The sequence below is a fragment of the Hippocampus zosterae genome, chromosome 15 (genome assembly GCF_025434085.1).
Source record: "Hippocampus zosterae strain Florida chromosome 15, ASM2543408v3, whole genome shotgun sequence".
NCBI classification, from domain to species: domain Eukaryota; kingdom Metazoa; phylum Chordata; class Actinopteri; order Syngnathiformes; family Syngnathidae; genus Hippocampus; species Hippocampus zosterae.
The window spans coordinates 2,704,644-2,722,380 of NC_067465.1; the positions used below are offsets into that span (position 1 = coordinate 2,704,644).

Consider the following 17,737-nt stretch of genomic DNA (forward strand, 5'->3'; position numbering starts at 1 on the left):
GGGAAAAATAGGGTCATTGTATGCTTGTCTTTTAGACCAAATTCTGGTGGATTCATTTCGGCTACTAACTTGTTTCCACACCTGTCACTTGTTTAATAGCGGCCATGATTGCCTTGTCAATAATACAGCAGTGTGAAGTACTTTGTAGTTTGTCACAATGTGAATCCCTTGCCTGCTGTGCATCTTACACCAAAATAGAATGCCGCACAAGTCGAACACGACGGACACAGGATAGAAATAGATTAAATAGAAGTAGATTAAAGGAGGAAAAAAAAGAGGCAAAATTGACACTCAAATCCACAAAGAAAAGTGCTTGGAGGCGCATCAGTAATTACATCACACGCGAGAACGACCCGGATTAAAGCTGTAAATGCATTTGGGCGAAGCAAGCGCAGAATAAATAACGCAGCTGCCGAATAACTTCAAGGCCCGTCTAATAATCCCGTCAACCAAAACTTGGCTTCATTCTCCAGTGTGTGTGTGCACGTGCGTGTCGTCAGTTAAGATCTCTCTCCAGATCCACACTGTCTGTCTGTCTGTCTGTCATCAGTGCATCCCACTGCGGGGTCAAATATGCACTTAAGGTTTACACTACTGGGCTTTCCATTGTATGACATGCATTAGTGCTCTGTCTCTATAAACTCTTTGGTCTCTCGTTAACGGGCTATACGTGTTGCCCCAAAAGTGTAATAACATAAGTAATAACATAACATGTATAAAATAGTCCGTTTTTTAAAAAATAGGAGTTATGAGAGCTATCAGGAAATTGTGAGCAAAACATTGAATCGGCATTTGTTATGATCAGCTCTATACTGGAACCAGGGCAAAGAATCACTGTGTAGCAAAATGCAGTGACTCATGCATCAGACTTAATATGAGTTTAAGAGTAGATGGGATCTATTTACCAGATGTATTCGTGTTGGAGGCCTTCCGGAATATCACCCAAAGTAACTTGGAAATGATGCTGACAATGATGAGGACATTTTGTTCATCTGAAAGACATGAATGGGGGGGAGGAGGGGCTCTAAATCCTCACTTTTAATTTATTTTCTACTTTGTGACCGCAATGTTTCGGTCTGAAAATGTTGTGGTAGCTCACGGTTTCCTCTATAATTTGGCTATGCTGACATCTAGTGGAATAAACGATGCCAACAAGTTGTCAAGGCCATTTTTCATGAAAATTCTATCAAGACCGGTATTGCTCAGCCGCTCTGCATTAAAAAATGAATGTCCAGTAATTCGAAGATGACTGTATATTTCACATTTAAATTTGTAACAAGCTATAAAACCATGTACATTTGCGGCATATGACTATGTGTATTAATATGCAGTGCCAGAGTCAAAAAAATCACCCACAGACGGGATACAACATGAGTCACTGAACTCGCAAAAGCTTTTCTCCTCAACTGTAAATAGTCTACAGGTTCAGTTTTTGCACCTACGTTTTCCGACTGCTCTTGTTTATCGTGTGACTCTTTTATTAATGGTAAAAGTTAAGGACTTACTTAAATCCAGACAGATGTTCACCATTACAAGTGCGGTGGTGCCTTGAGTGACCTTACGTTTTTTGTTTTTTTTTAGCAAGCTTGAAAGCGGAGTTAATTCAACTCAAACGGCAATAATAAGCAGCTTGAAGAGTATGGTTCCTATCAAACTCAACATAAAACAAAAGAGCGTACATGTTGTGTATTCAAGATGACTATATAGCCTCTGCTAGCTTAATTCTTACAATGGGAAACACCATAGGCACATGTGCTAACAATTAGCTTCAATATGGCGGGGTTGTTAATCTTGAAATGATGGATATCTGAAAACTAAACTAAAGACTTCAAGGCAGATAATAAAACAAAACACATCGACTCCTTCCCTGAAAAAAATCAAGTCATTTTTTGATTTTTTTCCCCACAAAACATAGAAAAACGCAACAACACAACGTAGAGTTTAATGAAGGATGTAGCTGATTTTAGCAGAGATGTTTTGGTCAAAATATGACATAGGCCTTAATTTAAGAGGTTGATGGTATATTCTTTGTCCTCTGCGAAGAAAGAATGGTACTCCTGCCATACCGATTAGCTGGGAGAGGAGCTGCGCCTGCAGTCCAGTATATCCAAATATCTGTGCGATACTGCCCCCTGGTGGCTCAGGCGTGCACACTAGAATGAGCAACACAATGTGCATTGAAGGAGAAAGTGTGACAAAACCTGTTAAATTCTTATTTTTTTGTAATTCTATTCAAGGATGTCTGTACGATATGGATCATATTACCAAGTGCTATTTTTCTCATGAAAAAACAAAAATGTTAAGAGCGTGGTCCTGAAACCAATGAAACTTGTATCTCAAGGCACCACTGGACATCATGTAAAAACTATGCACTCTGAGAGCACTTTTGTTCAACAAGTAGACTTAAACCAGATCCTCTTTAACAACAAGGGTGGTGGGGGCTTGGACGGGGCCACGGCTCGCTGAAAGCTAAATTGAAACATCTCACAGTCATGATGCCATGACTGGCCATTGTTCCAGTGAGCAATGAGATCAAGAAGAAACTGGAGGAGACCAAGGAACGCTTTGCTTCCATTTGGCAGCAACAAGCGAGTTCGAGACTGATATTAGGCGGTCTGTTTTGACGCCCTTCTTGCATATAGCCAAAGCCTTGCCTTGCCCCCCCCCCCCCCCCCCCCACCCCCTATCCAGCCTCGCTCTCATTCTCCCGCATCCCCCCTCCCTGGGAAAACAGGGACAACAAATTAGCCTTTTTTTCTCTGCGGGACCCGGGGAGGAGGACACTTGGACAGCCCTCAGAGTGTCCGCCTGGCGTTCCCATGCACCCCTCTTGCCCCTTCCCCTTTCAGAAAGCGAGGAAGCAGTCATTGTGCCAGCACCTGTCTCTGAGGAAATTGGTAAAAGTGATGGCTTTGTTAGCTGTCTCCGTGGCAACCAGGAGAAAAGAGCGGGGGCCAGCTAGCAAGAATTGGGGAAGACATTAGGGGGGGCGGGGGGTAAGGGAGGAAAAAAAAAGGGGGGAGCGCGGGTCAGGGGGCTTGACAATGAAGTAGCAGTTGCATCGCTTTTGGCTTGGATCTAGAGGAGGATGTGGTGACTTGCTGTGCATGCATGTGTACGTGTTGGGAGGGTGCATTGTGTGTGTCCATTCAATTCCATAATAAGGCCGTGTTCACACAAACAAGGGTATTTTGAAAAGAGCCAATGTTTTTAGTCACAAATTTGTCCACATGGAAACTGGGTGGGACCAACTCCTGAAATCACTAGACAGCCAAAGATAGTCTGTGGTTCTCAAACTTTTTACAAGTACCACCTAAAAAAAAGACACATTTTCGAGCCCCACCGAAATGTCCCAAATTAAAATGCAGTAGTTAGAAGGACCAATTGCTCGTCAGATGTTACAGCCCTCAAAAATAGAGCAACATGATGCGCTTTGAGTAAAAATAAAACAAAACATCTTAAATAATGAGTCCATTAAAATCGATTGCACATCAAAGATTTGCCTAAATAAATGTTCAAAAACAAACAATTCGTATGGATTCATTGCAGCTCTAGGGAAGTTGTAACGCGTGCGATTGCTCCAATCAGGAACAAATTAGGAATCACCTGATTCACTTTGCACATGCTCAGTTTAGGCCTTACTTCACACCAACCTAACAATCGATCAACAAGTTTGATTGCCCTTTTCCCTTCATTTGTCATTAATGGTAGGGTGCCATTTCCCAAAACTGATCCCCAACTGGCTAAAATAACCTTTTGGTGCCACCTGCTGTCTCTAGAGCACGCATTTGCTGACTGAAAAAAGTTTTTTTAAGTGTTTATTTTTTTTCCTAAGGGGTGGAAGGGTGCCTCTTTGGTCATCACAAACCACAGTGAGGAAAACAAACCTGATGAATCCTAAACGTGTACATGTGGACATAGAGTAGATCTACGTAACCATCACTTGCGACTTGTCCTGCTGCCCTTCATCTCAGTGGGCGACATTGTGATGGCACGCTGAAAGGCTGGAAGGTCGCAAAGGTCACCTCGCATCATGTCCACTGAACCCCACTCTCTATCTTGAAAATCAAGCAGCAGACGGCCTTCTGGAAAAAAAAAAAAAAACGGATTCCCAAAGGGAACGATGCATTTTACGCCGAATCATCTGCTCCCTCACAAAAGGACTCTTGTGAAAGATGAATTCTGTTGGACTTGAAGTTGTCGTTTTTCCTGACTTAATTTCAGACATCTCATCACGTGGGAGTTTTAAACAATGGTCATTACCTCCAAGCCCCGTTAGATGGTGCTCTTTCCCTGGTTCTTCTGCCTAAAATTGGCTTTCTTGCTCCACTCTTTTTTTTTTTTAAACATATAGCTAGACTAGCCCCCCCCCACCCCCTCCCCCCTGTTAAAGATTAAAATACTTTTAACAAAGCGTTTGAACGCCAGCCATCATTCAAGCCCGTTTGTTCTAATTTAGGCAAAATTATAGGTGGCACAAACCCAACTATCCCTCTGATAGACACAATTCCTCGACAGAATTTCTTAAATTATAGACGAGTTCTTTATGTCCCTTTGCATGGCTACAGGATGTTAAAAAAAAAAGAATTCTTTTGATCTTCCCCTTTGTGATTTCCTCTACGCGGGAGGTTTGAAGAAGTGATTGATGGCAGGTCTGCTACTGAGCCACAAAACATTCTCATGTGATTATTTTTTGGGCGTCAAGTATTAGGGGAACCCCAATGTCAAGATCTAAGTTTCAGTGTCCCAACGAGTGCATTGCAAATTTTCGGTCTATAATCTCGCCTTTGATTAGTTAAAAAAAAAAAAACGTATGTTAATACTTTCAACTGCAAATAAAAAAAAAACTCATCTTACAACATTACACATAAAAAGAAATGACTTACAGAATATTTGGTATTTAAACAAATGAACCTGTAGAAATAGAAATTGTGGAGTAATCACAAGAACTCCATCATTTGTTAGCTTGAGCTTTTTAATCGTCATTCAGCAGAGCAAAAAAACTCCATATGCGGCAAAGACTCCATAACTTCCTCGAACAATGTAGGCTAAACTCCTCCTTGCCATACAAAGATCTAAGACCAGTGGAAATGTATCACTGCAACACCCTTGCACCCATTACTACTCGCCTAGTTAGTCAAAAATACATGAGCATTTGCGAATAGGTGAGTTTTTTTCGAAGACCTTTTCAGTGAATAGCTGACAATAGTCTCCTCAGAAAAATAACCCTTGGGTGAATTTGTCAACAGCAAATCCTGAATAGACGAGGCTTTATTTTATTACAAAATATACACCCCGCACCCCCAAAAAAGCCAACGGCCAATTAAAACACAGATGGAGATAATCCAACTCACAATAACTGAGCCAAAGTGTAACAACATTTGTTGACAATCAGGTAAAAGCAGACGTAATGATGATGACGGGTTAAAGTTGTCTTTCGAGGCACAATTTTCCAGAAAATGTTGACTTCACACTCCAATTTTTTTCCCTTTTAGTGTGTTCCACTTCTGAGTTTCAACAGTACTAAAAAAAAAAATCATTTTGGCATTCAGTCATGTTGAATTGTCACATCTTGAAAGCTCGTTCACAGGCTTGACAAGTTTCACGCCGACCGCACTTCCACTAAATATGAAAACAAAGCAGATGTGTGTGCGATCGTGACGTGAGACGGTCAATCTGCTTATTCTCTCATGCGGTGCAGCACCTCCCTCGCCGCTCTGGAACGGAGGATAAAATTTTAATGGGCGGCAGTGAAAATAATTGGCTGTGTGTACTCCAGTTCTCTCGCTGCATCTGTATCTGCGTCGATCTTTCCTGACAGCATGTGATAATATTGCCACATGGGAAGCAAAGTGAACACCAGCGGGTTACAAAGCCCTCTAAAAGTGTCTTCACTGGAGCTGTGATGGATCTCCTCCGCTACCTTCCTTGAAACCAAATACTAACATAGTGGATTCTTCCTGGTGTCGAAAGCACTAAATTGATCATCGGCCTTGATTACAAACGACTATTTCAAAGAGGAATCTAACAAGCCTCCTTTTCAAACTGTACTTTCCTCCCTCTGTCTCGCCGAAACTCAAAGATTTGTGTGTTTTGAGTTTGAAGTAACGGGTGTGAGCCAATGTATATACATTGGGTAGATACACGGGGACATTTAAAGCTAGAGTGTGTCCTCCCTGCCCATAAAGTCACGCTCAAGCCTCTTTTTTTTTATATTATTGTTGGAGAAGTGAGCACAGTCATTTTCATGTATTCAAATGAAACCCATCATTAGGTAACGTTGGTGGGAGGGAGGGGTAGCAGATGGCATAAATCAAGACCAACCTTGTATAAAGCTGAAGTGGCATTCATGTTTCAGTCTTTTTTTTTTTTTAACATGGAAAAACCTCACATGATTGTGATATGTTCCTTTTCCATTGCTTCCATTCTCCAACAAATTCTGGCCACTGAAGTCAAACGGAGCAAAAACATTCAAGTCAAAGGCACAAAGCTGCAAAATGTCCTTCCAATCGGTCAGACCAAATTCCAACAATGTCCTGGCGAGTTCTATCCAAACCATATCATCATACACGATGGAGCGTGAAGTTATGTTCGTGCTTATTTTGGTTATGACCTGGAGAGAATATTAGCCGACCGGAGCGAATCGTGCTCCAGGAACAAAATCATTCACTATACAGTACAGCGTATATATATTTTTTGCAAACATTGGAACCTCAAAGTCAACACGCCTAAGGCTGAATAGAAACCAAAACCGAAAAAAAAAAATCCCTGTTAAATGCAACGTCCAGTTGAAGTTGACGGTCAAACTAAACATCAAACGAAGAGAATTTCACCTCGTGTATTTAAAACAACTGTGTAAGTCCTCAACTGAAATGCATTCTTTTAATATATAAATGATTCTGCTGTCATTATGTCAATAAATAAGCAGACTCACTCGCTCTTCTGCCCCCCACCCCCAGCCCCCTCGGCCCTCACACACATGCACACAAACACCTCAACCTCAAGCCTCACACTAAGTGCAGACAGGACCACACATGAGTCGCCTCACGCACACGAAATGTTTTGCAACGCTCCAAACATTTATTTAAACATTGAAAGGAAGAGCTCTGTGTGTGTGATGTGCACACATAGACGTGTACAGTTAGGCTGTAAGGTGCGAATAGCACGTCTTTGCAGGAATGGCCAGAAAGTTCCACCCCGCGTGTCATCAACGAGAAGCTCGAGAGCATGCGTCCACAAAACTTAAACCACATGACGTAAGAACAGTTCAACAAATTGCTGAGTAGAGTGATACTTTGACTTAGGACTTTAATTTGTTCCTTGACAAAGATCGTAATTCAGTTTACACACACACACATAGCACATTTTAATAATTGTGTACAATTTAAGAGTACTAATGTATGACGTCTTGGTAGTAAGTGTTGCCTAAGAGCTTCAATTCAATTCCTTCAACGCACTCTTTTTCGAATACATAAATAAAAAGTACTCAGCGTTTGATTGTGCCAGGGCAGCTGCCCAAATGTTCCCTCCTTAAAAAATGTATCCATGATACTTCCAGGTTCTGACACAAGCCTGGCTTCCAGGTCTTTCTAGCAGGTAGAGAGAAGAAATAACCAATTAACAAGAAAAAAAAAAGACAATTTCAAGGTCTGGTCATGACGACGACTGTGTAGTCAGTCACGGCATCATATTGCACTTGTTTGTGTCAGTGACACGAGACATTTTGCAGCTGTTTTTCTAGTGTTGTTGATCAAATCGGCTTTCCCCTTCTGCAACAAAACGACTGATTGTAGGGGGATAAAAAAACAACAACAAATGGACGCTTGTGCAATACTTCAACTTGTTAAGCAAGTTGAGGATAAGGCGTTCAAAGTCATTAAAGAAACGTCATTTCAAATCAACAGACCTCTAAAAAGGAATGTCGTTTTACACGTAATAAATGTGTCTTCGTGCTTTTGGCTGAGAGCGCGATGAGACATCTTTATCTTTGGATTTTATGTGCGTGTGTTAATCTCTGACATTGGATTTGAAACCATCTTTTTTTTTTTTTTTTCCGCAGCAGCGGCGTGGCGCCACATTACAAACGCGCACCGCAAAATGCTCTACATATATATAACGCATACATGCAAATGTTTGAGACCACATTTGGATGTGTTGGTAAAGTCGAGCCTCACACACACACACACACACACGCACTAGTCACGTTGTTGCCTCAGCTCTGCACTGTGTCTGGGTGGTCTGCGCTGAAAATGTTTATGATCTAAAGAGAGCTAATCCAACTGGCTTGTTTCGCTGAATTGAGAATGATTTACAGGACGCTGCAGCAGAGAAGCGGCCCCGAGGAAATCTTTAGGCTCCATTTCAAGTCATTCTGGGTCCAGACATGCACACTTGTCTCCCCCCCACCCCGCCCCGGTTCTCACTGCAATGTGTTTTTGTATTTCTGTCTGGTCCTTGGATAGCCTTCTTCAACTGACAAATTAGCTGCACTTTGACAGCAGGCACACAGCTATCAACCCCCCCCCCCCCCCGCCTTCATCATGATATCAATCATGTCTTTCAGGCACTTTGCACTTCAAATAGCATTGACTGTTGACAGCAGGCTTTTCCAAATGCAGTACTTGAAGCCCAAAGTCCAACGTTCCATCAAGCAATTTTCTATATCGCTTATTCTATTGAAGCAACAGGGAGTTGGAGCCTGTCCCAGTTGACTAGTGGAGGAAGGCCCCGACATTTTTTGACAATAGTGGATCGCTCAGGTCCGTTTGTCAGAGTTAGAAGACAAAGACATAACTGTTCTATATAAATTACATATGACGTTATTGTAGTCCCCCTATAATTTAATTTATGTATTCTGGCATTGGTGGAGTCGAGAGTAATGTGTATCTCCTCCCTTTCGTTCTCTCAGTCTTCTACTTTCGAGCAAGTAGCGACGGGCAGTCAAGCTCATCTCCTGGCCAGAGCAAACACAAACCAAAAGCCACATTCCCCGAGCTCAATTTGCTGTTACGTCTCTCTCAGCTCTGTGAAATGGGAGTTATCAAGTTTGAAGTCGGGGAGGACTTGTTGGGTGGCTTGTGACTGCTAATCCACTTTTTATTATTGTGAATAAAATAGGGAGGAATAAACTAAAAGATTTTTTTAAAAAAGTGGGGGGGCGGAGGGCATTCCGCCGACCGATGAAGTAACAAGTTAATCAGGAAAACATGTGTACTTGTCATTTAAATAATAATAATAATTTGATATCAAGGTTTAATTATATTATGTTATTAATGAATTACACAAAATTACAAGCATTTATGCTGTTTAAAATAAACAAAATACTATATTAAATCACTCTACAGTAAAGTACCGGACAAAACATTGATTATTCTGTAGTGTTTTATTTTTCTTCGGGGAACCTTTGTTTCTCCGGAATTGTTTCCAAGTCGGACATGTTACTGTGGAACTACTGTTATTGCAGGATACAGCAGAAGTTGTTCATTGGGCTTACTTGCGATCTTAAAGCGGCCAGTTGAACTCTCAACGTGGGGGTTTTATCTTAGACACTTTACGGTCGTTCGCTGTCGAATCCCAACTCTTCGTCACCCGTCGGCGAAACAGGAGTCTTGTGGATTATGCTACTTGCTAACTGTTAGCTGAGCCGCTAACAACTCTTGACAGCAGCCCCATTCAATTTACATGTGTCGACCAACAAACGCTCACTCGGGATTCAGGAGTCACTGAGAGGTAAACTTTCACAAACCTTTCGTGTCCTTCATTTGCTTTGTCTTTTTGACGCATTTATGGGCGGCCCGGTAGTCCAGTGGTTAGCACGTCGGCTTCACAGTGCAGAGGTACCGGGTTCGATTCCAGCTCCGGCCTCCCTGTGTGGAGTTTGCATGTTCTCCCCGGGTCTGCGTGGGTTTTCTCCGGGTGCTCCGGTTTCCTCCCACATTCCAAAAACATGCGTGGCAGGCTGATTGGACGCTCTAAATTGTCCTTAGGTGTGAATGTGAGCGTGGATGGTTGTTCGTCTCTGTGTGCCCTGCGATTGGCTGGCAACCGATTCAGGGTGTCCCCCGCCTAGTGCCCGGAGACGGCTGGGATGGGCTCCAGCACCCCCCGCGAGGATCAAGCGGTACGGAAAATGAATGAATGAATGAATGAATATGTGCGAAGCATTCTGTCAGTATTTTGATTAGCTCCCGTTTCAACCGAGCTTTATTAGCATGATCCCCACGTTTACTGTCAAGGTTTCTCCGCCCTTTCAGACATGTCATCATTCACCTGACACTTTATTTGCAATTTTTGTGTCATATTAGGCTCTCCTTATGATGGCGTTATGTACACATATCCATTTGAAACACGGGATTGTTACTGTTGTGCTGACAATCCTCCGTATGGATTTAAAGACTCAAAAGTCTTATTTTCATATTTATATGAGAATTTCTTTATATTATTCTAGAGGGCAGTACAGAGCAGTATATGGTTAATACGTCTGTCTCACAGTCGATGTCCTGGATGATTGTTGTGCTATTTTGCTGTCATAGTGGTAGCAGAAATGTATTTGTTTCCTTTCTTGCACAGGTGATTGAAATAAAAATTGGTGTCTCTTTCAGTCATCCCTAGGATACAGCATGGAGCTGCAGGCGGTGATGATGGCTGCCGGTGGGGGCTCACGGATGACGGACCTGACGTACAACACCCCCAAAGCGATGCTTCCCGTTGGCAACAGGCCCCTGATATGGTACCCTCTAAACCTGCTGGAGAGGGTCGGCTTTGAAGGTGAGAAGCAGGCCTTTACATTGTACGCCGTGTCTGTGTTGCTATTATTTATCTGTATCTCTGAGCATGTTAAAAAAAAAGGCTCACATTACATGTACTATATCAATAGAACAGTTCCTACTACCCACATTTATGTATGTTCGTCTTATTAGGGAGCTTTGATACGACTTTTTCCAGACCAATACCAGTATGAATAATCAAACTTAAACGTATACGTTTTGGTAACACCACACGAATGATGCACTTTAAAGTGTTAATATAAACCATATAAACAGATCTATAAATTGCATCTCAATGATAATATTAGAAGATGGACATAGATGAATTCAAGAGTGGAAAAAAAACCCTGCGCAGTCTGCCATGCAGAAATGGAGTTAGCAAATACATCTTGGCAGCAAGTAATGAGCACTCTAAGCATTAATATAACCCTTATATTCATACATATACTGACAGAAACTGCAGTCCAGGAGAGCATTGACATGGATATCGTTCACTAATGCAGTATGTCACACTACTTATTTCATTGCATGGGGTTTACAATTATGCTACTTATATTTCACAAGCTTGTCGGCACTTGATTATTCATTGTCAGGTATGTGCATCCTGACTCCACTTACACTGCAGCGTTTTGGCCTCTTGTGCTGTGACGTGCGGTCGGTCCAGAAACACTTTGCTTACAAAGGGGTTTGTTGCAATGTGCTGTTCTTGCCAGTAAACAGAGCCGCTCATTGTAAAAAAAAAAAAAAAAAGCCCGTTGCTTCTCACAGCCCTTAATAAAACTACATGTCAAATATAATCACCATGTGTGGCCAGTACTTTTTTTTTTTTACTGTGTGCAGCCAGCTAGCCAAAGGCCTGCAATTTAATTTTACTAGGCTGACGCAGCAAGTGAGCAAATGCATTACACAAACCATTTTATGCAGATAAGGCTGCAATTCTTAGATGCATTAAAGAGGTCTGCCTCTGTTATTATCCACTTAAAGTGAAGCGTAATTTTGGTGGATGAAATGTGCCATGATCTATTGGACAACATATGTGCCATTAGGAATCATTATAGTCATGAAACTGCAACCCGCTGCACCCAATTGGTGCACTCTCTTCACCTCAAATTGCTGTGAGGCTCAATTAATCAAAAATCAAGGCCTGACGTACATATAAGCAGCAGGATGTACAATCTTACTGGCTTAAGCATATCACATGACTATGTAGGTCAAGATAACATGTTTTCCTTCCTTAATGGTTATTACGCAGTTCTTCATTGTCATTTGTTCTTTGTTTTGTCTTCAGAGGTGATCGTGATCACCACCAAGGAGGTCCAGAAGATGATGAGCACAGACCTCAAACTGAAGATGGACGTGAAGATGAAACTGGACTTCGTTTGCATCCCTGAAGATGAAGATATGGGCACGGCCGACGCACTCCGACACATCCAGCCGAAGATTAAGGTGTCACGCGTGCAAACATTGAAACAATTAATCTCATACGTGTGCTACAATGATTTAAGTTACGTTTGGTATGTAATTCCGGACTATAAGACTCAATTTTCTAAACTTTCAATGATGTCATAAACATGGACAAAAAGTACCTTTGACATTTGACCGACCTCTCACTCGAATGGTGACTAAGAAAGGGGAATCCCAGCATCAGGGTGAAAACAACTGGCCACGGCAGAACGTATTTCACTTGTGTGTTGAGCTGCACAGCCTCTGGATGAACGCTTCCACCCATGATGATTTTTGAAATGGATAACATTGCCAAAAGAAACACTACGGAAAGGAATCGCTGTGAAAGTCAACAAAAAAGGTAGATGATAGAAAGCTTAATGAAGGATTGGCTGACGAGTGCTACGGCAAGTGAGCGGGGGGCGGGGGTTCTTTCCACACACACACACACACAATTGCTTGTTTTGGACTGCATGAGAGCCTATTTAATCATATCTTTGAAAGAAGCCACAAAGAGAACAAACTCTTTTCAGTCACTAGACATCAGTGCGACTCATATACACATACACATACATGCTAACAATACGGTGTAAACATACGGCTTTAAACGGTGTATCTGTCATAGACACTCACCTCAGCACCTTAAATTATGTTCAATTGCTAGCTTAATATGCTAAAACGACTCTAATATATTACACTGTCATCAATTAAAATATCTTAGTAGAATATTGCACTTCCTTGTAATCCACAATTTTCACTATTCTTCTTCAAAAATAAAAAACATCCAGATAGGCTTGAATGACGGCATATGGCTTGCTTTAGCAAAAACGAGGAAATAGACGGTTTTTACTTCTCAGACACTTTTGAGTATGGCAAATTTAAAATTTGTCTATCCTGGCTACCACTAACCATGCATACCATCACAAATAATTAACAATTAATATGATAATCGATTAGTTGCCAATTAGTCGATTATTCATTGCACCTCTACTCTGATGTACAGTAAACAGAGGACACCCAGGTGACACAAACGGTAGCTGAGGTTTCGGTTTTATCCCTGACTCCCAGTCTCAGTTCCCACCACCCACCTCTACTCTGTCCTGCCTGCTGATGCGGATCCTACTACCCATCCCTTCATCAAATTCTTTCCAAGCAGATGAGGTCACAGTTTAGATGGCTGATCTGCCAGCGCATTCATTTATTCTCATCCTGTCCTCGAGCACATCTGTGCACCACTTGTGTGTGACAACATGGACGCCTCTAGCCTAGCGTAGCTCCCGTGGCAATACTGATGTGATTGCATGAGCTAGTAGTCTCTTTGTTTGAGCAGATTTCCGTGACTATACGAAAGAAAATGAATCATGCAAATGAATTGCTGTACGAGGCGTACGATTGTGATGAATATTTTTTCTTTCACTCTCCACAATGATGGAGTCGCATCTTGTCCCAAATTAGTGAGCGCAGAATGCATAAAAGGGGTGACTCCATAGTCTTAATAGACACATCCCCAAACACAAAACCTTCACCAAGTCGTCAAATAAGCGCCGCTGATCAAAAAAAATCGCTAATCTGTGTCGCCAACCAAGGCCACAGCACCTGCGGCTTTTCCACAAAGCAACCGCTGGCTAAAAATTAGGTAACAAATGTATTGGGCATGAAGGAATTGCGCCCTCTGCTGGTTACCTCCCGGCGGTGACGGCCACACATTTCGTTTTGCACGACTTAGCCTCGATCACTTAACTGTCACACAGCTGTCTTAATTATGCTCCCTGCATAAAGATACATTTTGACAGGTTGTCTGTCCCCCCCTCCACCCTCTCGGCATTTGTAATCATAGAGATTCTTATTATCCCCCCCCCCCTCACCCAAGAGTTCTTTATTTAACCCCTAGTGTAACCGCACGCAAGCACACTCCAATCGGACAAGTTCCCTCACGCTCCCGTTGAGGATATTGGAGTCCGTAATCCTTTGAGCAGCCAGATAGATTAGAGGCATTGAGTTACACACACTCTCACACTGGAGGCTGATGAGTGAAGGGACCATAACCATGGCCTGCCAAATCCCAGCAGTGGAATCAATCAAACTGTCAGTCTGGCGCATGAATACAGAATAGACACACACACACACACAAGCCCATCTCTTTATACTAACAACCTTCCATGAGGGGATTTTGTGTTACCGATCAAACAAAATACTTAGAATAATCCATCCGCGCTCTCGGGGAGCAGGGAAGTTCTGTTCCCTGAAAAGAGAGATTACAAGCAGCATATTTTAGTTTGTCTAGTGAAGCCTATGCCCGATTGTCGCCAACGTCCTTTCACGTTAAGCAAAATGAGTCAAATGTGTACTTAACGTGCACTTTATTTTTTGGGATGGTTAAAGCCTCTTGGACATTTTTATCACCACTCACTTTTAATCACCTGGCAGAACAGAGTGAGTATCCAGGCTGACTCAGGTTCTGGTCTTTGTCAACATTCAAGCTGCATGACAAAAGTTGAAAGAGAGAGAGGCATTGGGATGAGATGGCGAATGGTGCACGAATGTCTTATTGATCAACATGTCGCATACAAAACCTCAAGTGACGTTGTGAATAAACAGAACAAAATTGGGTCATCCCTTCCATGGACACCTGCAGTGGAATGGGAAGAACACAAAGCGCGCCGTAACTCAAAAGGAGAACACACAAGTCTCGTTGTCCTCCGGTGTTATCACGCAAGGTTCAATGCAAACGGTGGCTTCGCCGCTGAGAATACCAGCATTAAAATCCAGGGACCACAGCGTGCAATTTATGTCCTGTTAGAAAGGCTTTCAGAGAGGAAGCTTAAAAAATAAATAAAAGGCAGCGTGTGTGGCAACGTGTGTGTGGTCCTGACCTGTCCAGAGATCCTGGCTGTTGAAAGGCCAGAGTGTCTCCGTCTCTACAGCTGACTCCACTCCGCCGTCGCCTGTGAGCGTCCATGTGTGTGTTCTGTCTCGGAGCATGTGTCCCAACCTTCCTGTGTGTGTGTGTGTGTGTGCGTGTTAAGACTGAGTGGAGGGTTGAAAGGTCTCTGGGGTCGCCGCGCCGCTAGATCTTCTGCAGACGACCGCAGCCTTTGCAGTGGCAGCTTCCTGTCGCCAAGTCCAGACCAAGCTATGCTAAAAGTTGCCACCGGCTCACGTACACGATCCTTGAAACTCATTCGTACGCTCCCCTCAAGGACATACCGCTGCACCGCGCTTGCTGCAATGCACATTCCGTCCAAATTCATCTGTGTCTTTTATCCACCAATTCGTTGTAATGACTTCTGGTTACTTGATGGAATAATGCCCGTTATTGTTGCATTCCAGTCTTTGGTACCGTGGTGCTTTGTTCGATGTGTTTTTTCTTTTCCAAGTTATAAACCCCTGCTTGTAAAATTTCAAATGATCGATTTATTTATTTTTCTTTGAAATTGTGAGCTGTGAGCCAAGCTTAAGAGGCACTGATTCTTGAGTCAAGGGGTGAAAAAGAATAAACTGGAATCAACAGCTATTTGGAGAGCGCTTCAAGGTGTGCTTTCGACTTTCTCCAGCCTACAACACCACCAAAATAGCTTGCTCATGTCACTATAAATGTCTTAACTACCATAAGACAATCACTCGGGCACACCCTTTAACTCATTCAGTACCAGCCAATTCTGGACCAAGTCTGAAAAGACGTTTAAAAACGTCTTTGGGAGTGAATGAGTTAAAGGCACACATACAACGCTTGAGTTGTGATTTTTATGAAAACTATTTATTTCTTGACATTTCTTTTTTCTTATTGGAGTTCGGTTTTTCTGCATTAAAAACACAACAAAAATAGTGCCGTTTGTTTTGGCGGCTGGAACGGATTAATGACACTTCAGTCTATTTTCATAGAGAATGTTGATTTGACACACAACTCAATTCCGTTACGAGCTTGGCCGCAGAACGAGTGAAAGTCCAGGTTCCACTGTACTTATAACATATTCGCCCCCATTCCTCCTCCATTGTAGGCCCGAGCGGCGGCGTCTCTGTCAATAAGAAGGTGGTGGGTACTAATGGTAGGATTAGTCCTCATGCTGACAGCCCTGCATCACCGAGCAGACAAATGGCTACTGGGAATGGAGGCGCAAGTTAAAACGCGTACACACATACTCCTGCTCATACACACGCGATGGAAGTGGAGGCCTGTTAAAATGACGGATGCTTCTAGCACGCCGATACTGTGTAAGTGATACCTTAATGGATTTCTCAAGCCGAGTATGGATGTTGCAAAGTATTTAGTTTTACTGTATTACACAGGAGCTGAGATGCAATAGTGGCTTGCTGGGTAGAGGTCAAATAGGTAGGATGGGAAGCAAAAAAAAAAAAAAAAAAACATGTACCGGTAAATACGTGAACTGCAAATATCCTGGGACTGGCGTCTCTTCATTTCATGTGATGTGTAATAGAAAACAAAAGCGAAGCAGGTTCCTAAAACAATTCTTGTGTTTGTTTCTTTTTCTCACTTACCTCCTCAGACGGACATCCTGGTGTTGAGTTGTGACGTGATAACAGACGTGGCGCTTCACGAGGTGGTGGATCTGTTCAGGGCCCATGATGCAACATTGGCAATGCTGATGAGCAAAGCCCATGAATTCACAGAGACTGTTCCGGGCCAAAAGGGCAAGAAGAAAGCAGGTAGGACCATTTTCTCCACGATTTGTGGATATGTATTGTCGCTGAATTGACTCGTGTCATTTTCTATGGTTTAAAAAAAAAAAAATGTCATTGAGTGTTTTATTTGTTTCTCTGCAGCCGAGCAGCGAGATTTTGTAGGCGTGGACCAGTCAGGCAAGAGGGTCTTGTTTATGGCCAATGAGGTGGATTTGGAGGACGGGCTATCAATTAGGAAGTCCATCTTGAACAAGTCAGTAAACCGATGCTTTTTAATACTGCACATTTTATGCAAGGAAATTCCAATCCATTAATAAATAGCCAAACGTCTCCAGTGCATGTCATGTAGCACACACGGACTCTTCGCGACTACATTCCACCTCGTTTCGGGGGGACCAGATGTTTTGGTTTCTAATCAGGGTTTCTGTAGCTGGTGTGTGTGGGATATTTGTTACAGGATGTGACCGTGAGGTAGGTTTTCATTTCCTCGTCCTTAAATGCACGTATGAGCGCGAGCGGCGTTTTGGGAACTCGTAAATACTTCATAGAGCCAAAGCCACCGTAAATTCTGAAAAATGAGAGCAGGGTCCAGAGCAGGGTCCAGAGCAGCTGCTCGCAGAACGACCTTGCACACAGAGCTCTTCAGCCACTGTCCTCACACCCACACGGGCATATTTTGCTCATATATTTCGTAAAGAAATGCTTTTTGAGTCGCACAAATACATTCAGGACATGGTGCTGGAAACGGAAGGAAAGAACCTTCTTTTGTGATGTCATTACGATATGTTAGGAGCCACAGCTAAACATTTGTGACTTTCCTTCTTGGTCTTTTAAAGCCTCCAATTATACCAAAGTATCAAACAATTACACAAGCAAACTATACAAAG

The 17,737-nt window shown here is 42.6% G+C and overlaps 1 protein-coding gene across 2 annotated transcripts in view; it reads left to right on the plus strand.

Annotated features, from left to right (window-relative positions):
- eif2b3 (eukaryotic translation initiation factor 2B, subunit 3 gamma) overlaps window positions 1-17,737 on the plus strand; it is a 57,527-nt gene that overhangs the window by 22,952 nt on the left and 16,838 nt on the right. Inside the window, exons 1-5 of one of the 2 annotated variants that reach the window (XM_052087290.1) lie at window positions 9,416-9,729; window positions 10,602-10,767; window positions 12,055-12,212; window positions 16,715-16,874; window positions 16,992-17,103. In XM_052087290.1, the coding sequence (XP_051943250.1) occupies window positions 10,620-10,767; window positions 12,055-12,212; window positions 16,715-16,874; window positions 16,992-17,103 (578 nt within the window). In that variant the 5' untranslated portion in view covers window positions 9,416-9,729; window positions 10,602-10,619. Of the gene's footprint in view, window positions 1-9,415; window positions 9,730-10,601; window positions 10,768-12,054; window positions 12,213-16,714; window positions 16,875-16,991; window positions 17,104-17,737 lie in introns of those variants that run through there. The other variant, XM_052087291.1, reaches the window with a different exon arrangement.